This window comes from Osmerus eperlanus, chromosome 9, assembly GCF_963692335.1.
Source record: "Osmerus eperlanus chromosome 9, fOsmEpe2.1, whole genome shotgun sequence".
NCBI classification, from domain to species: domain Eukaryota; kingdom Metazoa; phylum Chordata; class Actinopteri; order Osmeriformes; family Osmeridae; genus Osmerus; species Osmerus eperlanus.
The window spans coordinates 3,702,736-3,726,754 of NC_085026.1; the positions used below are offsets into that span (position 1 = coordinate 3,702,736).

Genomic DNA, 24,019 nt, shown 5'->3' on the forward strand with positions numbered 1-24,019 from the left:
CTCCCCCGACACACTCATTTTCTCTCTGAAACGCAGCAAGACCAATCAGAGCGGGCCCGCAGTTCCCATCTTCCTATTCCACCTCAATTCTCCTCTCAGCCCCTTCGAGTCTCTACAGAAACTCATTCACTCCAAATCCGGAAGCCACGCCCTCCCATCCAGCCCACTATTCATCACGGAATCAGGACTCGTCGCCTCCCGGTTCTGGTTCCACCATCATCTCCGCCTCATCCTCACCAAATCAGGCATAGACCCCACACACTATTCTGCACATTCCTTCAGAATCGGCGCCGCTTCCTCTGCTTCCAGCCAGGGCGTTGCTGACCACACTATCCAGCTTCTGGGTCGCTGGTCCTCTCAGGCATACCGCCTATACGTCAGGACCAACCTCCCCGATCTCCACCACACTCAAGCTCTCATCAGCCTCGCAGCAGCCCGTAGGTGAGTGTTCCTTTGGGGATCCGGTTGAGCCGCTGCTCGGCCGTGACCCATAAGGACCGCCACACCCCGAGTCCATACCCGGTAACTATTCATGAACCATCCACATCACCTCCCTGGTAACTATACATGCACCATCCACATCACTTCCACCATCTCTGCATCCCCTAATCACACTCTCATCCTCCCAGGAACCCAGGCCCGGCTCTGCTACCGGCCTCCATCAGCACCAGGCTCGGCCCTGCTACCAGCCTACACCAACCGCCTCAGGCTCGGCTCTGCTACCAGCCTACACCAACCACTCAAGGCTCGGCTCTGCTACCAGCCTCAGGCTCGGCTCTGCTACCAGCCTGCGACACCCTGCATTAGGCTTGGCTCTGCTACCAGCCTCAGGCTTGGTTCTGCTACCAGCCTGTACCACAATGCATTAGGCTTGGCTTTGCTACCAGCCCAGCTTCAATAAAAGCTATCTACTATTCAATCGATGGTGTGATTACTGAACTCGTGAAGTGTCCAATAATTGTTCTCATTTTTCAGCTGATGTAGCACATATTTCAGCATGTTGGTGCCCACTATGACGTCATGTTTCTGACCAATGACCACGAGGACTGGGACCATGCACTTCACCCCATACAGACTCAGTCCCATGTCGTACATGCACTTGGGGCTCACCTGTACTCCTCCACAGCCGACAAGGATGATGCGCTGCAGATATCAGAACAGACCTACCTGCAGTCTCTGAGTGTTTTATGTATTAAATAGTTTGTCTTTGCATTGTACCAGCTGAGTAACAGAATGCAACCGTCTGTGATCTGACGTAGATAGGTCGCTGTGACGTAGATCGGTCGGGTTTTGGCTCCGCCTATACAAAACCTGAGCTGAAAACGGAAGAGAAACTGTTCAACAGTCTAACTAAACATTTCAGTGCAACTGAGTGATGAACTGCTGGCAGCGGTGGATGGTCCAGGTGCGACCGGAGGAGGAACGGCCAGGAGGGCGATGCTCGGTACGGGTCTGCGCTGCAATAGAAGCCGTGTGTCCCTGAATCCCGTCTGTCTGGTCCATGTTAAAATTATCCGCTGTGAAATGGTCACTGCCTAGGCGGCTGTTGGAGTTTATCCAAAGCTTTCCATCAGCGTGGCTCTTCACAAAATCAATCCACATATTTTTCCTTTGCTCATCAATAGGGAAATTAAATAGCGTTGCAGCCAGTAGCGGAGATAGCGTGGGTGCTTGGGTGTGGCCGCCCCAGGGCCCCATGCCAATAAGGGGCCCCTCGAACACCACTGATCTTGCATCACTTACTTACATTTTGACAGTTTAACCTTCAAATGCATAATGCAACCCTTTTGTCTGCTTCTTTCTCAAATAGCTTTTAGCTTTTTTCCAGAAATTAGACAATATTTATCCAGGGAGTACAGTTAGACAGTGGCAGCGCAATAAATATAGCACTTAAGAGAATAGTTACGAAAATGGAGAGAAAATGTAAATCGGGCGCATTAAAAAGAACGAAATAGTAGGAGAAGTGTGGTAGCATCGTGTGCTCCTCTCACATCGTACTTCTCATCATCTGATTGAGCGCACTTGGCCTGTTCAGCACCATCGCTGTCAATCAGCTGTTGTTGTCTGTGGTGTTGAAACATTTTTACTTGACTGGCAAACTGTTTTCTGTGTTCGTAAATACAAATTTGTCAAAAAATGTGGCTTTTCTTTGTGTTTTATTTGACATATAGGCTTACTTGGCTCAACAAGTGACACGTTATAACATGTGCATTCATCAGATATTTAACCGTTTTTTTTTTACGGTTTTAATTTTAAAATGACTTGGTAGCAGAGGGCCCTGTGATGAAGTTCCGTCCCCACTGTACTGAGAGTCTAGCTCCGCCCCTGGTTGCAGCGCAGCTGAAGTTCTTGCATCCAGGGAAGATGCAGTTGCGGGTGGAGGGAGACATCCTGAAGCTAGCTAGCTAGCTGATGTAGGCTACAATAACAGTACAGCAGGAGGAACCATTCAGTGATCTGACGTAGATGGGTATTTTTTTGGCTCCACCATTAAAACCTGATCTGTAAACGAAAGAGAAAGTGTTCTACGGTCTAACTCCACATTTCAGTGCGACAAAGTTTTTGCGCTTTGCACATGCTTTCAGGAACTCATTTCACACGTATATAATGTACTGAGAAGCAAATCATGGAATTTGCTTTACAGGATCTTTAAGTGAACACACATAAATAATAAGTGAAAAAGCAAATTTGATATTTATATTTATAATAACATCAACTATCTCACACAATAACTATTGTTATCTCACATACAGTATATTCCCACAGGTTTTCACTATGGAGACATGAAATGTGTTGTATGCCCTGTTCCCAACACGTATGCTATTACTTATACAAGTGATCGGTGCCTGCGATGCAGTCAGTGATGTCGGTGAGACACACACACAGCTCCCTGGAACTAGAATCAGAAATGGGGTTTAATCGCCCTGAAAGTTTGCACAGACAAGGAATTTACTTTGGCAGGAAGGTGCATACAGTGGCGGTTCTACACGGGGGCGTACAGGGGCCAGTGCCCCTGTAAAAATGTCCCTGGCCCCCCCTGTGGCCCCCCCTGATCTGACTGAATAATAAAATGAACGTTGTTTTTCTTCTTCTAGTCGTCATCATGAAACGAGGTGAGAGTGAGAGAAACATATAAAGGTATTGAGAGAGCTGAGGAGCTGGAAGAGGGAGAGCCGTTGGTATGATTTTAATGTAAAGCAAAATTAAAGTATTTAATATTTAAATATATTTGGATGTGAGTGTCATGTAAATTAGTAGTGTATGGAGTTGGTGTGGGATCCGTCTTACATTGTTTGTATTTACTCCACAAGGCTAGAACATTTATAGCTACTTTTTGCAAAATTATTATTGATGCAGTCAAAAACTCTACAACTGCTTTCCAACCAGAAGCTTTGGCTCAGTTTGGCTGGTTTAGGCCTACAGAATCTGAAACTAAGGGAAATGTTAATAATACATTTTATTTCCAAGGCGCCTTTCTCGGCACTCAAGGACACAGTACAGAGGTACAAAAAACATTAAAAGCAGCAGAAAAAGAAGGACCAGAAGGAAGCACTGCAATTGACATTAAGTGGAATAAGCAATTTTATACCATGGTCTGGGTGAATACTCGATTCTGATTGGCTGCAGGGGTGTCCATTATCGGGTGATAACGGACACCTACTACGTGATTGCAGCGAAAATGTATTTTCACCGTTCTAAATTATTCCGCTGGCTACATAGTATATGAGCCTGTACAAAGTGTCTGAAATAAGTAACCATAACAACAGGGATGGAGTCAAAGCCTCCATTTATAATTTTGAAAGACTTTAACAAGCTAACTTGTATTTACAATGAGTGACTTGATGTTCAGAAAAATTCAGAAAAATGTTACTTTTCTGAATGTAGTGTGTCAGTGTCACGTAACCGCTCATCTCACATCCCATTCGCTATTCACCTCGCTAGTCAATCTACTGCAGATAGGCTGCGGCCAACACGACAGTAGCAGCAACTCTACACATGGCCAATTATTTTCTTCTTAAAAATCTTGAATTTATTTAGGGACTATGACATGGCTCGATAGCTGGCTAGTCATCCATTTGCTATTCAACTCGCTCCACAGGCTGCGGCCGTACTGTAGATTAGTACTTGTATGGCCGATACTTTGTTCCTGAAAATCTTGATATTGATTTTGGGACAGTGACAGGTTAGCTAGCAAATCTTATTGCCAAACATACTCTAAAATTATATTTACTGTTTGTCAACCGTACACAATGTTAATGCCTCTGAATCTTGCTAGCATAACGTTAGCTTTCGGGCTAATAGCTCAGCCAAGGGAAAGCCGGTGTTGGTTCTATGAGCTGAGTGGACTATAAAATATAAAAAGTTGGCTAACGTTAAAAAAACTTTTGATTTATTTTGCAAAACACCTGAAAACATAAATTAATGTTTGTAAAAAAAAAATCGTTGGCAAGTGACCATGGTATAAGCGGGATAATGCCCTTCGAGGTGTCCAATATCACCTGATAATGGACTCTGCTGCGCATCGGACGTTTCACGCCTCCGCATCGTCCATTATCAGGTGATACTGGACACCTCGTCGGGCATTATCCCTTACTTAAACAGATGTGTTTTGAGATGTGATTTCAAATGGGGAATTTGGGGTGGTAATAGGTTCCAGAGACGGGGAGCAGAGTGGCTGAATGCTCTACTCCCCATGTTGGTCAGATGGGCAGAGGGGACAGACAGGTGTATGGAGGAAGAGGGTCTGAGGGAGCGGGAGTTAGTGGGACCCTGGAGGAGATCAAATATATGTTAGAGGGTATGGGAAGGACTGAAGATGTATTTCTTCATTTTATTTCAAATTATACTGTATTAATAGTCTTTCTAGTTACATTAAGACTACATTTATTAAAGCAGAGTGCTCTGGATATCATTTCTGTAATGTTCCATATCCTGTCAAAACATAGGCCTACATTAAATGTCACTCCAAGCTTTTGATAAAACTTGAGGACCCTGTCTAAAATAGTAAACTCTGCAAGGCTAGGATGTGGCAGCACATAACAGGTGTAGGAAAACCCGGAGGGCAGACCAGACTCTATTGACCAGACCGGCTGGTCAATAGAGGGCGCCAGGGATGTTTTGGGATAAATGTACTTCATGCTCGACATCTGGGGCGCTAGAAAAGTCGCCCATCGAAACGCCTACCAACCTGCTGGCGATAGGTGAATTGCTGACCGTTGCTAACAAGAAACACATATTTAGCCAATCAGCGTCCTCAAAAATTATTCCTAAAGGGCGCTGAAATAATCGCCCCAAGCAAAGAGTTAAGAGTATAGAAGTGATTTTGCAACTGTAGGGCCTACTTTACGTTATTGAAAATGAATGACTCTGGACCGGACTTTAGCAGTTCTCAAATTCTGTCAGATATCCTCTCCAAAATCCTTTTGAGAGGAGAACTTTAGTGGAGAAAATAAAGATAAAAGAGTTTGGCCCAGATCAACCTGACATTAAAATAACACAACAGGCGAGCGAAAAGGGTAGAGCTAAATCATACACGAGAGGTTTCTCCAACGATAAGCTACAACAGAAAGGCCTGGCTAGCTGGATGCAGTCATGTCAATGCCTTATTTTGCTTCCCGTGCTTGCTTTTTATAACATTCGGAACAGATACAGCATGGACTGTTACAGGGGTTAAGGACATTAAACATGTATCTGAGAAAACAAAACAAGTGCACAAAGGCACACATGGAGAATACTATCAAGCTAGCCATGCTAGGCAGAGACAACATCACTATGCAACTGGACGAAGGTCACCGGATTGGGGTGAGGAAACACAACGAAGAAGTGGAAGAACAGGCACGTTCTACCAAAGATAATTGATTGTGTTAAATTAATCTCTAAATCCTTAGTATTTAGTTTTACAGTAATAGTTGTGTTGTGTTTTCTAATAATACCAGGGAGAGTGGCTCAAGTGCCCAGATGTCCGTGGATTTCAATATTTATGAACTGATTGTAATGATATTTATAGTCCACATATGTGGACATTTGCCTATAGCTGTGTGCATTAATTAAATAATTACTATTTCACAGAGAACTTGTATCATGACAAGACAAAGAAAAAGAAAAGACTGTTCAACGAAAATTGTGGCTAATGAAGTTGCTGAGTGGCTAGTAACTTTGGAAAACCACTAGCCACAGTGGCTGGTGAGCAAACAAGCGCTGCATGTCAGGTGTAACTACAAGCATTAACTAACTTGTAAATTCATGTGTAACTTTCACCTGCACATTTACGGCTGCGCCGCTTATTAAATTCAGGCGCTTCCTAAACGGGTGACCAATCAAGAATAACGCTTAAAACCACGTGTATATATGTGACCCAATCGGCGTTCCATAGTGACGGGGCTGCGTCAAGCAAGGCGCAAAGAACAACGACTTTGCATGCAAGTCGGCGGTAATTACATGTGGTCGACAGAGGGGCGCACTGGGCCTTCCAGCGTTTTCCGAATGTCGAATATGAAACTCATTATGCAAGAACTTGTCTATTGCATTCAGTTCATATATCAATTACAATTTGTTAATGCTTACAGTAAAGAATATATTGTGCTTAGTAAAGTTATGCATTGTGCTTATTAAAGTTCTGTCTTATGATCTGAGAAGTGTGCTCAGGCTTAAACATGGTGTCTCACACAGGGTCTGGGAAGCAGGATGTTCTTTGTGTCTCTATCTCTTCATTTTCAGAAACAACCTTGAAACTGGGTGGAGATGGCACCCGAGCAGGTGGGACACGTAGGCAAGAACAACTCCCTGATGCACGAGAGAACAAGCTCAACCCTTTTTTGATAATTGTGTTTCAAAACTTTCAATTGCATTGTATATGATATGCTGGGGCAGGGAAAGATAGCCAGTTGGACTTCGTAAACCAGCCCAAACTCTGTTGCGGGTAGGGAAACTTAGACAACCCCAGAGCTCTGTACTTGTTGATTTCCAACTGCTGCATTAAAGCTGATATTATCGGACCTCTGTGACTCCAGACCACTCTTTCTAGAACACAGATTTGTGTCATTGAATACTATCATTACATATTGGAATAGACACAAATAATTTCAATCCTTCAACAGACAGTTGTGTATGTTAAGTGAAAACTTCAATAAATGTCAGTAAAGTCTTGGTAACGTCGGTCGAACATGTTTCACACGGGACTGTTTCTAAGGGCCCTGTTTTGAGCGTTCATGCCTGTAGACTTCGTCTACTCTCCGAAAGTCTGCCTTTCTACAAGTTAGCACACGATTTTGTTGCTCATACCTTACTGAGATCGTTCACATGATTCAGATTTTAATATCCTGTGTAGGCTAACTTGAACATTCCAACAGAACAATATTTTTTAACTGCAAGCACAACCACATGATCTTTAAGGCTTAATAGCGATTCATTATTTTCAACAATTTAAATAATGCATGATAATGCAAACAAAGGATACACACGTTCAGATTGTTCAAAATGCACCAAACATCGCTGTTTCGTCTGTTTTATTGGTGCCACACTGCAGTCTCTGTGACCCGGTTTACGGGATGCAGTGAGGAAGAGGGAGAGAAGGGGGGCACCCATCTTCACTACCCAGTGGGAGAGACAGGCGCTATCTTGCGCGGTAACGGCTTAACTTCGATTCCAGACGCTGTGAGAAAGGGGAAGAGGAGGTACGCAATGATCCTTGCTACCAAATGCAGGTAGGCTCCAGCATGTCCTGAGTTGAATATTTAGTAAATTGAAGATGTTGCCATATGGCTAATGGCTATGCGACAAACACAAAAACTTAAAATGAGGTGATTCCCAATATAATTTAAATTATAGATGTGTTGTGTGTGAGGCTTGAAGTTATATACTTTCATATACATACTCAGGCTACTCCAAATGTTATATGCTTGGAATAGATTAAGTAAAAATATACGAATTCGTGAGCCACTGATTGACCATGAATTTAAAATAACACGATGTGCCATCAAAACATGATGTGACCATCCAGGGCAAGTTTTAGAGGGTTTAGAAGAGACGTATTCACCCGTTCGAGAGAAACACAGTTTATCTGCAAATGTGCTGTCCAGGGTGCTGAAACCAGTGACACGCAGTCACTATATATTCTGTTTATTCTGTTTATTGCGATACCCTTTAGCCCTATAAGGGCTAATCTTCCAGGGTTCGAACAATTAACAAATACACACATGTATGACATATATATACAGATGACAGATCAAAGAAACATAGTCATACATAATCATCACATAAAATATACAGTTTAAAAAAATTCCCATAACTATGAATCTAGTTTGCGAACAAATGGTGAATTGCCTTTTTGAAGTTTGCAAGACTGGACAGAGATCTGATGTTTGGTGGTAGGGTGTTCCAAAGATTAGCGGCACGGTAAAAAAAAAAGGTTCTCTTTTGGAGTTTGTTTTTGGCTTAGGTAGTTTGAAACTGTAGGAATTGGATAATTTAGTTGAATATGTGTGGGTTGAATTGATGGGAACGATGTGGTATATATATGATATATCAACTTTGAAATTATTTTGCGTTCTGTATTCTGCAGATACCTCAATGATTTTCATTCTGTATAGGTCTAAATGACAGGTTAGCTACCTCGGCTGAATTGTGTCAACATTACTTATGAGTTGCACACTTGTATGTATGCTTTACTCGCAATTGTGTGCTGAAAGTTATATATGTTCCTTACACTTGATAGGGCTTTATTGGACTATATTTAGGCACATATTAGTAGGTATACCATTTGAAGAGAAATTACTTCATGTCATGTAATCTCTCCTACAGGAAGGACATAATTGAAAGAGGGATGCTAAGTTGATGGATATACCCAATAAAAACTTGGATGCGCAGTCTTCTTGGTTGGCTGAGATGACCTGATTCTGCAGTCAGTACCTCTGACACAATGTGGAATATGATTTGTCTGAGTGCAATCGGTATTTTATATTTTCCAATTCTATTGTTCGAGGCGTTCGTGTCTCCCAGTGACAAGTATGAGAGGTCGTTGGTGCCGCGGGCGGCGTCCCGCATGGTGGCCAGGATGGACGGTGACGTAATCATCGGTGCCCTCTTCTCAGTCCACCACCAGCCCTCGGCCGAGAAAGTTGCGGAAAGAAAATGTGGCGAAGTCCGGGAGCAATACGGAATTCAAAGAGTGGAGGCGATGTTCCATGCATTGGATCGGATCAACTCTGACCCCAACCTGTTACCCAACATCACTTTGGGCTGCGAGATCAGAGACTCTTGCTGGCACTCATCAGTGGCTCTGGAGCAAAGCATCGAGTTCATAAGAGACTCTCTCATCTCCATCCGTGATGAGAAGGACGGCTCCAGGTGGTGTATTGAAGGAGTGCCTTCCAGCCAGCCCCCCCCAACAAAGAAACCCATAGCAGGGGTCATTGGGCCTGGGTCAAGTTCAGTGGCCATTCAAGTTCAAAACCTACTGCAACTTTTCAACATCCCTCAGATTGCGTACTCTGCAACGAGCATCGATCTGAGTGACAAAACCTTGTTTAAGTATTTTCTTAGAGTTGTGCCCTCTGACACCCTTCAGGCCAGGGCCATTTTAGACATTGTCAAACGCTACAACTGGACCTACGTATCAGCTGTCCACACAGAGGGTAAGGCCCTGTTGGGTATCATGAATGCATGCATCTGGGAAAAACTCCATCTCCATTGGGGCGTCTTTCCTCTATTGTGACTCCAACTTCCATTTTGGACATTTGCAAGAATAATCCAGTTTTAAACCATGAGCCAAGTATTTAATCTCCCAGAGCAAGAAGCACAATATAAGCTTTTACATGAGGTCAAAAGGGATGATTTCCTGTTGCCAAATATCTAATCTTGTTTACTTGGTTACCTATTAATACAACCAGTAGACATCCAAAAAGTCAAATAGTTGAACAGTAATATTATGTAAAATGCAATTTTTCTTACCTGATTCAAAATACAGCTGCTTCAAATGCTTCAGAAAAGAAATCTGCAATAATCTTAATCTTAATCTAAAGAAGTGATGCCAGTGACAGGTTTCCAGTTGTCAAAATGCTTGTCAAGTTGACCTTCTGTAAATGGCTCCAGAATGAGGTCATGGAGACTATAAGCTCATGGAGTCTGTCCCCGACTGATGAATGATAAAGTAATGACAAGCTGGATTGATTTTGGCCTGTGCATTTTTGGACTCAATTCAGTTCGGATTCAATGGCATCCTGTTAGGGCTGTAACAGTATAGGTTTTTCATTCATGCGTTTCAGTTTCTCATTTAGAATATATATGGTTTTCTAACTTGGAGTTCAGATTGGGGACTGGATTATACAATAATTAACATTCCTGTTCCAGTGGAGACCCTGGGATGACATCAGGTTCATAGCTGTCTGATCTCCATGCTGTGTCCTCATCAGAAGCCCTTGCTCCCTTAGCAGTGGGAGTCAGCAATGTGTTTAAGATGAGGTGATAAAAAATCCAATTACGCCTGTTACGAGTCAGGTAGCTGAGCGGTTAGGGAATTGGGCTAGTAATCCGAAGGTTGCTGGTTCGATTCTGGCTGTGCAAAATGACGTTGTGTCCTTGGGCAAGGCACTTCACCCTACTTGCCTCGGGGGAATGTCCCTGTACTTACTGTAAGTCGCTCTGGATAAGAGCGTCTGCTAAATGACTAAAGGTAAATGTAATGTAAATGTTACACCTCCATTACTTACCACAACGATGAAAATGGTTGTTCAAGTTCAAGTCTTTTATTGTCAGATGCACAGAACAACACAAGGTCAGACTGGGCACTGAAATTCTTGGGACAAAACAACGCAAATACATATAACATATAAGTATTCAGTTTAACATAGATTACATCTATGATAAGCGAAAATATAATAAACCTCCTAAATATACAAAATAATATACAATATACAGTACAGTATACTGAACCTCTAATACATATAATAACCTATACTAACCTTATAAACCTATACCAACCTAGAGACAGTGGGGTACAATTAGTGCAATAGTGCAATATTGCTGATAGAGCAACCAGTAGCTGAAAGTGACAGTGTGTAAAGTGGCTAGAGAGTAGTGTATCAATGTCCATATCAATGTCCATTCAGAAGCCTGATGGCCCTTGGAAAGAAAATGTTGGTATTGCCTGCCAGAAGGCAACGGGGTAAAAAAAACTGAAGGATGGGTGGTAACAGCTTCTTAGAATCCTGTCTGCTTTCCTGAGGCATCGTGTGTGGTTGGTGTCTTGTAGGGCTGGGAGCTTCCTGCCAATGATGAACTCAGCAGACCTGACCACACTATGTAGGGCCTTGCGGTCCCTGTCTGTGCATCTCCCATACCACACTGTGATGCAAACAGTCAGTATGCTCTCTATAGTGCATCTGTAAAAGTTAGTGAGGAGGACTGAGTCCATGCCAAACGTCTTCAGTCTCCTCAGGAAGAAGAGGCGTTTCCGGACCGCTTTGACCACCTTGTCCGTGTGAGCAGACCAGGTGAGGTCCTTGCTGATGTTCACCCTGAGGAACCTGAAGCAGCTGACCTTTTCCACTTTGGATCCGATGCATGCTCCTCCTCCTGCCGCCTCCTATAGTCCACAATCAATGGTTGTGTCGTCAGCAAACTTAACAAGGAGGTTGGAACTGCGCGTTGCCGCACAGTCATGAGTGAACAAGGAGAACAGGAAAGGGCTGAGCACACAGCCCTGGGTGGTGCCTGTGTTGGTGATCAGTGTGGATGAGGTGCGGTCACCGATTCTCACCACCTGTGGCCTTCCCGTCAGGAAGTTGAAGATCCACTCGCATAGGGAGGTGCTTAGTCTTAGGTCCACAAGCTTGGAGACGAGTCTGGAGGGGATGATGGTATTGAATGTTGAGCTGTAGTCAATGATCAGCATCCTCACATATGTATTCCCTTGTCCAGGTGGGAGAGAGCGGTGTGCATTGAGCTTGATGAAGCTGTTCTATGCTTTTCAACAGTTACTACTCATACAGCAAATAATATCAAGTTACAGGTCCTATTAGGTAATATGATGTCAGGTTACAGGTCACATTACCATTTAAGAAATAGCAGTGGGCCTCAGCAATGTGTTTAGGATGAAGTGATAAAAATCTATAACATTTACCATTTAAGTAAGAAGTAAGTAAGTGTTCAGTGAACGTGTATTCATCATATGATTGTCAAGTGGATACAGACAAAACAAATACCATGACGACCAGATCATCCTTTTCTCCTGTTCTCAGGGAACTACGGCGAGAGCGGGATGGAAGCCTTCAAAGAGCTGGCTTCCCAGGAGGGCCTGTGCATCGCCCACTCTGACAAGATCTACAGCAACGCTGGGGAGAAGCACTTCGACCGTCTGCTGAGGAAGCTGAGGGAACGCCTGCCCAAAGCCAGGGTGGTGGTGTGCTTCTGCGAGGGCATGACCGTGCGAGGGCTACTCATGGCCATGAGACGCCTTGGCGTAGTGGGGGAATTTCTCCTCATTGGAAGGTAGGTCGGTACTGCTCAGTGTTTAGAGCAAGCCACTGCAGATCAAAAGGTCCAAGGTTCAAATCCCTGTCATGTGTTGCTTTCGATAAAAGATAAATAAATGCATTATGAATAGGGCCATGCCAGCAAATATGCTCAGAGTGTGAGTAAAACTATGGGTTGGTTCCAGCAATTGGCTTAGACCATGTGTGGAACAAACACATTATTCTATTTTCTGAAAATGCACTTTTACACCTCTGCACATTGGTGTAATTTACATAGTCATTTACATAGTTTACTGCATTATCCTATGCAGTACATTGCTAGAAGACACATAACTGTCTTTCTAGTCATGTGTTTCTGTAGCTTACTTTGAAATGAGAGTGTTGATGGTGACAACCATGGTTCACAATTAGGGGACTTTTTTCCCAGGCATGCGATCAGGCACACTGCAATTCACACAGAATGAACTGGGATCATTATCCTGGCAGGAGTGGAGATCCTCTGAAAGCAGAAGATGCTTCGAGTCAGGTTAAGTCATGAATAATGCATCTACAGCGAGTTCCCTCTCTCCCTGTCAGAATGTGGCACGGGGTACCATGGAACAACACCTCCAGCGCAGGCTAGAGGAAGGATGAGTGCTGAGCATCAAAGCTGCTGTGAACGGCTAGATGCTCACGAGCTGTAGCGCTCTACAGAGTACCAAGCTCATGCATAGTCCTGGGATGAGTGGAAAAGAAGAAGTAACGGCTTAAAAAGACACAAAGTTCCCCCTGAGTCCTAGATTCAAACAGCTCATTATAAATAGCTGAATACATCAGACAGAAACCAAGGTGGTTTGGAGGGAAAATCTGGGTAGACTATCTGTTCACTCACCCCTCCAAAGAATTTATTTGAGACATTTTCAAAAGCAGACATGTAAAATGCAACTCAAGAGTTCAGGCTGCCTTCGACTGTAAAGTCTCTGCAGAGGATAAAGAGGACATTGATTCGTTGCGGTTGTTTCTTTCTGGGTCAAGGAGACTACTGGAACATTTTTAGAGCAATGCATTTGCGGCACAGGGAAGGTGGGCTGGTGGACTGGGCCTGTCAGAAGACCAGAGGAGCTGGCCATCCATCCTTTGATCTGAGGGGGAGGAAACTGATGTCGCACAAGATGAACCTTGTTTGTCTCCCCTAAAATAACGAACAACACATTTATCAGACTCTGACAGGATTGCAACAATTGTTGGTGGATGATGTTGTGTGCTGGTTTAAGTGTGTGGCAGCAAACAGATTGAACAAGTCTGTGACTTCGTAGGATTGATCCATAGTCCATTTCACGGATGTGTCGACTCAATCTCTTTCTTTGCCTTTTTGGAATTTGACATGACTTGAATGATACAAACGCATAGCTCAGCTTTGCAGTGGTTAGATATTTGGTCTGTGGTGGTACAGTTTGATGCTAGGATAGGTTTGTATGATCACATCTATGTGCTTGCGTCAGTCCAGCAGGGTTCTGGCAGACAGTTTGGTTAGGGGGAGTATGGTGCTGTGAAACAGATGGCGGAAGGCTGCTAATGTTGCCATGCCAGAGTGGGAGAGCCTGAGCTGGCCCAGTCTTGTGTTGTGAGTTTGTCATAAACTTGTGATACGTCAGGCATGTGGTGAAAATGCACCATTCATAGGCTGCTGTTGCTTTTGGTAAAGCATCTCTGTGCAGTTTGAACATCCCTTCATGACAACGTAATTACGCAAGTATACAATGTTTTTGTTGTAACGACAGTGCGCTTACACAGCTGCAAGACATGTGTCAAGCGTTGGGGAGCAGACATGGCTCCACGCTAACCCTCCTACCCTTCCACTCCACCCCCTTCCCCCTCTACCCCCGGTCCACCCCCCAGTGACGGTTGGGCGGACAGAGACGAGGTGGTGGAGGGCTATGAGCAGGAGGCCGTGGGCGGCATCACCGTCAAGCTGCAGTCCGAGGAGGTCACCTCCTTCGACAACTACTTCCTGCAGCTGCGTCTGGACACTAACACCAGGAACCCCTGGTTCCCTGAGTTCTGGCAGCATCGCTTCCAGTGCCGGATCCCAGGTCACCCGCAGGAAAACGAGAACTACTATCGAAACTGCTCAGGTAGATATGAACATGTTACTGTAAAGGCCGCCTGTCTGTCTATCTGTGAAAGTGATGCTGAGAACAAAGCCAATTTCCTGTGTCAGTAAGACGGTTTTTGTAGAGTAGAGAGTAGGGTAGCACTTTATTGATCCCCTGGTTGAAACTGCAAAGGCTGTCATTATTGTCAGCTCATGCCAGTTGTCAATAACATTTGAATGATAAGGTACAACGTTTGTTTAAATGTTACATCCTCAAATGGCTGAAATCTTCAAGAAGCTGAAAACTTACAATAGGTTTGACCTCTACAAGTTGGGACATGCTATGCATCTATCCATACAATATATTAATATTTTCTTTGTTTTACTTTATTTCTAAAACATTCTCCCTGCCGACAAAAGCTGATCTAGGTAAAAATGGAATCCTTTTTCACATCGGCCAACACAGAAAGGATGAAAACAGACACATTAGACTCTTGATCACGTGAAAAAATGCTCAATAAGCATATTTTCAAACCAAAAGAAAACTTTTTTTCCACTTTTCACATATTATTCCTTTTCAAAAATATATTTACGTTTTGAAAACTTATGAGCTACTTCTGAGTCATATTGTGGTTTTTAAAATATCCTGTATTTAAATAAATTATGTTAAATTAATTTTAAGATAAACGTAAATATAAAAGTATGCATGCAACAGTGCACAAATCATTTTAGCCATTTATTTTGTGTTAATTTAAACTCTTAAGTTCTTTAAAATACAAGGTATTTGCATGGAATTATGTTTCAGTTATTACATCAACCTTCCCAATTGATTTGATCTTATTTTGGATCTGTGGATTTGCTTGAGTGAAAGACATGCCCTTTTCCTTGCCTCATTCACATATCTCAAGCATTTCAATATTTTCCACGCTATTTTCTAAACGTACAAACCTATAAGTGGTACCATGTTTAAAACTGATCCGTTGTGATAATCAGCGATAGTGTTATAGCTTGCTGTTCTGTCACTTTTATTGTCCCTCTGTGTAGAGCTTCGAGATGGTGAGTGTACTCCTCTGAATGACCCTCAGTAATAAAACACCTCACTTTGGCAATATAGATAGAGGTCAAATGATTTGTTAACACCTCATCACACTTTGTGACCTAAACTCTTAAATACTGGACCTAAAACTGTCACTGAAACTGAACTACCCTGATATCCAGGGGGATCATAGAGAAAAAGAGGGAGGCATTCAGGACGCCTCAGCTAGGAAAGGGCCCAGGAACATCTTGGGGGGAGGGATGCCTGAAATAAATTTCAGGCCCTAAATTCCTGCCACCACCCCCTGCTGATATCATCTGAAAATCTAAATGGTGGCAGATTTCAGATGTCAGTTGACCTCTAATATATGCAGCTATTGGGATGTTTTTATGCATTGCGCGTGAGAGCACAATTGACTGGTTTTTGTGTGTACTGTGTTCTCACACCTTCAAGACCTTCAGACTGCTGTATAATAACATAGCCCAATAACAACTGAAGCACAAACTGCCCACTGGCTTCTCTCTATACAAACTGCATGTTGGCCCGGTAGTCTAAGCCACTCGCTCGAGTTTTACACGTCCTCACAGTTTTCTCCAAATTCTTTTTTCACGGTTGGGTTTTGATTACTCTATGTTTCTGCCATCAGCACCACCACACCACCACAGTTCACCAGATTAAACTAAATGATGAACTCTATCGCAAACAACACTCATTAGTAGTCTTCTACATGCTAGTACAATTTATCTACAAGCAAGACGGGGTCGAACCCAAGGAGTAATACAACTAGGTCACTCCTCACTGGTGTCTGCTGGTATATGATCTCACACATGGAGAATGCGCACATTGCCTGCGGCTAGCCCACTGGATTGATTAGTAGTGTGTTAATTTGCACTGGTGTCAGATGTTGCCCTTTTTGGTTAATACTAACACATGAGCGAATTAAAGTATGTAATATTTCTACCAAAGCCCTTCAAATATATAACACACATGTTGATAGTGTAACAAATTGTTGATTGTGTTGCTTGATAGATTTTGGTTTGTTGACATATTTATAATAGCTTCATTTGTATTTACAGTGTTCACGCTTCCTGCTTCTAGCTTGCATACAACTGAATTGATAGGGTGTCCTTGGACATTAGTGTTAAGAATGCAAGTGTCTTAAGAATTGTTTCTATCACAGATATTCTTATAAAAGAGTAAGCTGAGTTGTGAATTAAACATCCTGATTTTATTAGCACGCCAAGAACGTGGTTAGGTGCCAAGTGAGGATACAAACAGAGGGAGGTCTGAATAAATTAGATGATTGAGCTTGTTTTCTCTCTTAATTAGTTATACAAATATGCATAATGTTTAACATTGAAGGCTGAACTGAAAATGCAGAAATGGCCCGCTGATCCTTGTGAACGAGCATTCTTTTGAAGCTTCACTCTTGTGCTGTCTGCCCTTTGATGCTCTCTCCCACAGAAGCGAGGAACTCCTCTTGCCTAAAGCTTAACAATGTGTCTTTGGAAACCCTATCATTCCTTTGTAATAAGCTGGTTACATCATGCTACAGACAGACAGCTGACAAACTCAGACACTGTAATTTTCCTCTTCTCGAGCAACAGTTAGTGATGACCTGATTGCGTATTTTCATTGTGTAATGCTTGCATAACGCTTGTAGCGCTGTAACTGCTTAAACCAGCACTCTCACTTATGGATCACTCCTTAATGAATGTCCTCGTTCCTTATTTTGATTCTGTGTTCTTTTCTTTGTATTGACAGGTTATGAAAATCTGGAGGATAACTACGTTCAAGACAGCAAGATGGGTTTTGTCATCAATGCCATCTATGCCATGGCCCACGGCCTTCATGACATGCACAAACACCTGTGTCCTGGTCACGTGGGCCTCTGTGAAGCCATGGACCCCATAGACGGCAGCCAGCTGTTGGACTTCCTGTTAAGGACGTCCTTCGCCGGAGTGTCTGGGGAAGACGTGTGGTTCGACGAGAACGGAGACACCCCTGGAAGGTACGTATATGAAGCACAGAAGCATGAAAGTATGAAGCACTGCATTTTGGGCTATAAATAGTTCAACTTACAGTAAAAGCAAACTGTGAGTCAGACAAACCTCTAGAACTGGATGATAACCACAACCTCTGTGACAAGGACCCAACCTGTGTCCCTCTCCCAACTCTCAGGTATGAGATCATGAACCTGCAGTATGTGGAGCCTGGCATGTACGACTACATCAACGTGGGCTCATGGCATGAGGGGCTCCTCAGCATCGATGACTACATGATCCAGATGAACCGCAGTGAGATGGTCCGCTCCGTCTGCAGTGAGCCCTGCTCCAAGGGGGAGATCAAGGTAGCACAGAAGCTATGACTGTCCCTCTGGCAGATTTCAGGTTTATTTTGCCATTTGCAACAAGTCCTATTTCGGGCGCACTGAAATTCTTGGTCCTGCTCCTCTTGCTGGCATAGCAGTGTGTTAATTTCCGAATAATTTAGATCTCAACTATTTCGTGATAGTCAGAGTTATTGGCATGGCTTGAAAGACATCTTGCATTTCTAAAAGAATGTTACATTAGAATTAGAGAACGTATCATGTTATGGATACTAACTCTGTTCAAAGTGTGATTGTGTAATCCATCGTGTTTCCTGCTGTGTGGTACAGGTGATCAGGAAGGGGGAGGTGAGCTGCTGCTGGATCTGCACGGCCTGCAAGGACAACGAGTACGTCCTGGATGAGTTCACCTGCAAGGTCTGCGACCTTGGCTGGTGGCCTAAAGACGAACTGGAAGGTACAGTTGACCCCAGTGAAGACACCTGCTGTAGAACAGGGCTGGAGGTTTACACTCATAGGCTTTCACTCCAACACCAGTTGTGGCTAACCTGACTCTGCTTGTTAACCATCTAGTTCCTGAACTTATTTGTAAATGATGTTATGAGGTGTGATAAATTAGGGTGGGAGTAAAAAGCCGCTGTACATGATAGCTCTCCAGGATCTGCTGTAGATAAAATCTGAGAACGTGTGGCTTCGAATGCGTGGATGCTTGTCGGATGACCCGATTGGTCACCTCGGTCGTTCATGTTGGAGTTCAAGCATAAAAGAGGCTTTATCCTGCCTGAGGAATTTTGTTACTGCAAGCCCTCTCCTTCTAACTTGTCTATCCTGCTGTGGTGTTACAGCAGTGTCTCGTTAACCTGGGGTGCCCCATTTTCAAAGGTTTCCCATGACACCTGAGCCCCATTCATCATCTCTACCCCTGATCCGACAGGCCACAATGGCTTCTACTGTGGCCTACTTTCACATGCACCCTGCGTCGTTCACACTTTCGACACTTTCAACACTTTCTTCAGAAGATTTCCTGTTTCCATCATTTTATCTGTTACATAAAGAACAGATAAAAGACATCAATTATAAGATAAAACAGCAAACAAATCTGGAAATTATGACCATTTTTTTTTTATCTTAAAACTACAGTTAAAAAAATCTACTGTCATGATTTTGTTAATAACTGTAATAGTTAATAATGACACTAGGTTAAGGACAGTCCAATGAAGGAATATTCAGTGTTGACAGTTTGCAGATACAGTTGGGGTTGATTCCTGTACAAGTTTTGATCTACAGTGATTTACTTAGTCCTGCTGCAGTGGCCTCAGTCTCCCCTGGCTGTGCTCTGTATCTCTGCCCCCCCCCCCTCCTCCTCCTCCCCCCTCAAGACACAGTGTATTTATAGTTGAGCTGAAAACCTACTTTAAGACTTGGACACACAAGAAATGTATGCGTATGTCACAGGCTTCAGTAAAGAAAAAGGCAAACAATCAAGGCATTTTTAATTCCTCCCCAACTGTGCCGATTCTGTAATGATTCTGCAGCCAAAGAAAGATACCATTTTAAAACGACCATGAATCCTTTAGCGTATTTAATGGAAGTCATTTCAAAAACATTAACAACGTAAAAACTTACAGGAGATGTCTGTGCCTCTCAGGTTGTGAACCCATCCAACTGCGCTATCTGGAGTGGGGAAACCCAGAATCCATAGTCCAGGTGGTGTTCTCCTGCTTGGGCATCCTGGTCACGTCCTTCGTCACCTTTATCTTCGTCCTGTACCGCGACACGCCTGTGGTGAAGTCCTCCAGCCGGGAGCTGTGCTACATCATCCTGGCGGGCATCTTCCTGGGCTATATCTGCCCCTTCACGCTGATCGCCCGACCCACCGTGTTCTCCTGCTACCTGCAGCGCCTCCTGGTGGGCCTCTCGGCCGCCATGTGCTACTCCGCGCTGGTCACCAAGACCAACCGCATCGCCCGCATCCTGGCCGGCAGCAAGAAGAAGATCTGCACCCGGAAGCCCAGGTCTGTCTGTCTGTTGACACAGACTGTCAATCTTTACGTCTAGCTGTTTATAGAATCTGTCTGCCTGCCTGCCTGCCTGCCTGCCTGCCTGCCTGCCTGCCTGCCTGCCTGCCTGCCTGCCTGCCTGTCTGTCGGTATGTTTGTTTGATTGTCGGTCGGTCGGTTTGTCTATTTGTTTGTCTGTTTATATAGCCTGTCTGTCAGACTGCCTGTCTGTTTATATAGCCTGTCTATTTGTCTGTCTGTTTGTACAGCCTGTCTGCCTGTTTAAACAGGTTGTCTGTTTGTCTGTCCAAATGTCTGTCTATTCATCTACAGTTTCATTTTGTAATGTAAAACTCTCTCCAGGTTCATGAGTGCGTGGGCCCAGGTGGTCATTGCCTCCATCCTGGTCAGTGTCCAGCTCACCCTGGAGGTCACCCTGATCATCCTGGAGCCCCCGGAGCCCATCAAGTCGTACCCCAGCATCCGTGAGGTCTTCCTCATCTGCAACACCAGTAACGTGGGCATGGTGGCTCCGCTGGGCTACAACGGCCTGCTGATCATGAGCTGCACCTACTACGCCTTCAAGACGCGTAACGTGCCCGCCAACTTCAATGAGGCCAAGTACATTGCCTTCACCATGTACACCACCTGCATCATCTGGCTGGCCTTCGTGCCTATCTACTTTGGCTCCAACTACAAGATCATCACCACCTCCTTCTCCGTCAGTCTGAGTGTCACGGTGGCGCTGGGCTGCATGTTCACGCCCAAGATGTACATCATCATCGCCAAGCCGGAGAGGAACGTCCGCAGCGCCTTCACCACCTCCGACGTGGTGCGCATGCACGTGGGCGACGGCAAGATCGCCTGCCGCAGCAACAGCCTTCTGAACATGTTCAAGAGGAAGAAGAACTCTGGCAACGCCAAGTGAGTTCCTGTGTTTCAGTTCTGCCCTGCTCCGGAGGCACCTTGGGGATGCTGGTTCAGGCTCGCTGTAATTCTCTCTCAGGGCACCTGTAGCAGACATGGCCTAGTGGAGGTTTAATTAAACGACGATGTGACATTTGATCTGTCGGTGGGACACAATTAAAACCAGCATCCTCAAGAGTACTAATGGATCGCAGAGGGGCTGAAGATACACCTTGGAATTATACAGTAAATCACCTCATGCTAGCTATTTATTGTTTATTATTTATTTCTCTTAAATATTGATCTAAACATATCACTTTGTATCGACCTAGAGTTATATAGTTACTTTTTTTTTACATGAACCAGAAATGCTGTTGTTGTCTCCACTTTTCTGAGTTCCTGTGAAATAACAGCCGTCTTTATTCTGTTCATAGTTCTAATGGAAAGTCTGTGTCATGGTCTGAACCAGGTTCAAGACATCCTCCAAAAGGGGATCACATGTGGCACAGACTGTCAGTGCATGTGAAGAGACAGGAGGCAGGTTCCAATCAGATGGCGGTCATCAAACCCTTAACTAATACCTACCATAACACAGCCCTGGACTTCTCAGACCTCAGCACCAAGACTCTGTACAATGTGGCTGAGGAGGATGAGAATGACCCAATCCGATACAACCCCCCTAGTCCTCCCATGATGGCTCACGGGCAGATGCCCGCTGGCGGGCCCATGAAAGAGGTGGACGAGGACGAGGTGGAGTTCTATACCCCAGAGCGCCTGCAGCAAAACAGCTTGGTCCAACAACACGTCATTACTCCCTTCCAGGGGGTGGGGGGACAGTACAACAGTGATGTTCCCCAGCTCAGTGATATGATCAGTCTGCCGGATTCTATGGTGGGAGGGGGCCGGCCGGTGTACCACCAGCCCCACCTCATCCAGCAGCACCAGGTGTTGCCCTTGGAGATGGACCCCTTTGATGAGGAGCCCATCTCCATTATGGATGAGGAAGAGGAGGAGGAGGAGCTGGAGGAGGAGCAGTTTGGTCTCCTCCACGGATACATGTACGACAATGCCCAGATTCATGACGAGGAGGAGTTGGTTCAGGTCAAACTGGCAATGGAGAACTCCTTGTCCCTGATGCCTCCTTCCCCATTTCGTGATTCGATGGGGACAGGGAACCCCTTTCCAAACTCCCCTGTGTCCGAGTCAATCTTGTGCACCCCTCAGAGTGTGACCTATGCTTCTGTAATCCTCAGAGACTACAAACAAAGTTCCTCAACTCTTTAAAAGGTGCACTGTATCCTGTACATATGGGGAATTACGTTTTGTATGTGATTACTTGTCTAATTAATAAATGGAGTGAGCTGGTGACTAAATGACTTGATGAATTAGGATAAATTCTGTAACATCAGTGGGAGTGACTTTTAAAAACCCCATTGCAGATGTTGTAATATGTTTTAGAGAATACACCCATCACAAAGTACAGTATAGTTGTGTCATAAATTGCCCACTTGACGGCTGTCTCAAAATATGCTTTGAAGTTCATAGAATACTAGGAAGATGAATGCTAAGATGTGTCTGCATAATGCTTTCTGATTACCAGTTATAGGATACAACAGAAAACTGTGTTTATATAACATATGTAGGAACTTAGGTATACACTGTTTAACTTGTAAATGAATAATTACTGTTTGTTAATGAGAAGAATGTGTTCTTTATTGATATTTCCAGAGTGATTTGTGCCAAAAAAAGTATTCAATTTAGGTGGCTTATTGTGAAGCAATAAAGCATTCATTGTCTTGTCAGATGAATACAGAATTGATGCATAGTTAAATCAAATATTACCATATTACAGGAAAAAAGTGCTGTATCAAGAAAGTAGCCTGTCTTAGAGAATATGTTAAAGTGCCACATACCTGCCATTAAGATATTTATTTTTGTGTCTAATTTCTGTTTTCCAATCAATTAGATTTGTATGATACTTTTTATAATGAGTCCTCAAGCCTTTGTTAGTACGTGCTAAAGTGTACAGTATAGTTAATATTTAAAAAATGTCAAGGGTTTTGTGTGAATGTACATTCCAACTTTTGCTAGATGCATAAATAATCTGCTTGTAGCTTCTAAAGTGCTTGTTGGAGCTATGTACAGGATAATAACTTTGACCAACTAACGATTTACCAAGTAACGATTTACCATGTAATGATTACATACAGTAGTGAGACAACAATGGCTGTTAACATTAAAAGACAGGCTTTATATTAATATTAACATTTTTTATGCGTTTATGTACTGTCATAATAATTAATTGCCTTACACAGTTATGTAATCCATTTAAATGTATTAAAATGTTTATGGGTTTGCTTGTGAATTATTAGACTTTGATTTAGCGTTATTACTTTGAGTGTGGTTAACTTGGCCAGTATAGAGAAATTATTTCTTCACGTTAGAGATTCTTATTAGGAGTAGCTGAAAATACACAGACGGGATTCTACTTCAAAGTAGATATGGAAAGAGATGTTTTGAAAATGTAATATATTTTGGAAAATCAAGTATTATTATTGTTGTTTTCGACATGACAAAAATATCTACTTTAGAGGCAGTTATAGAGTGGAAATGGGACCTAGATAGCAAGGTTAGACTGGCCAGTGGAGTCTCCATCCCTGCCATCCTCTTTGCCAACAAATGCGACAGAAAGACACATAGTATAGAGCAAATTTGTTGTCACATTCTACAAAGAGCAAGGCTTTCTGGGCTACTTACAGACTTCAGCAAAGGTATGTATGTGTGTATCAGTACATTCTTTCACTTGTCTATAATTTGCTTTGCTTTGCATTGTAGCTACACATACTTTATAGTTATATAAAGCACTTCACATTTCACAGTCATGTAATTTTTTGACTAATCATACTATGCAGTTCATATAAAATGTTTGACAGAACATTAACAGAGATGATTGATGTTCAGGCTCAAACTATACTGTACCTTCACGTTTAACATAGGGGTCAGAGTGAATGTAGGGATCCAAATACTATTTTTTTTGTTTGTACAAACTTCAGACCAGTATCAAAAATGATGAGGCAGGTCCTCTCATGGTGGATGACATCATTGCTAAGTGACCAATCCTTGTCCAATGAAGAGCACCATGGGAACAAGATCAAAGTGAAGCAGGAGGCCATGGTTACTCAGCACCGAACTCCATGCTGTTAA

General features: G+C 43.5%; 1 protein-coding gene and 1 pseudogene across 2 annotated transcripts; both read left to right on the plus strand.

Annotated features, from left to right (window-relative positions):
• The first annotated feature begins 7,558 nt into the window (after nucleotides 1-7,558).
• grm1b (glutamate receptor, metabotropic 1b) lies at nucleotides 7,559-23,153 on the plus strand. 2 transcript variants are annotated; one of them, XM_062469881.1, is made up of 10 exons: nucleotides 7,559-7,703; nucleotides 8,800-9,632; nucleotides 12,237-12,486; nucleotides 14,349-14,584; nucleotides 17,345-17,591; nucleotides 17,762-17,930; nucleotides 18,240-18,366; nucleotides 19,558-19,924; nucleotides 20,273-20,833; nucleotides 21,250-23,153. In XM_062469881.1, the coding sequence occupies exons 2-10, from the start codon at nucleotides 8,918-8,920 to the stop codon at nucleotides 22,097-22,099; spliced, it is 3,522 nt and encodes a 1,173-aa protein (XP_062325865.1). In that variant the 5' UTR covers nucleotides 7,559-7,703; nucleotides 8,800-8,917; the 3' UTR covers nucleotides 22,100-23,153. The 2 variants fall into 2 exon arrangements, with proteins under 2 accessions (XP_062325865.1, XP_062325866.1); XM_062469882.1 differs by having other exon boundaries at nucleotides 21,285-21,540.
• On the plus strand, nucleotides 22,167-24,019 carry LOC134026606 (ras-related protein Rab-32-like; annotated as a pseudogene).

Excerpts from the sequence above, each read along its gene's own strand:
- grm1b (XM_062469881.1), top strand. The coding sequence starts at position 8,918 with ATGTGGAATATGATTTGTCTGAGTGCAATCGGTATTTTATATTTTCCA. Across the intron at positions 12,487-14,348 it reads GAATTTCTCCTCATTGGAAG|TGACGGTTGGGCGGACAGAG; the intron begins GTAGGTCGGTAC and ends TCCACCCCCCAG. Across the intron at positions 18,367-19,557 it reads GCCTAAAGACGAACTGGAAG|GTTGTGAACCCATCCAACTG; the intron begins GTACAGTTGACC and ends TGTGCCTCTCAG.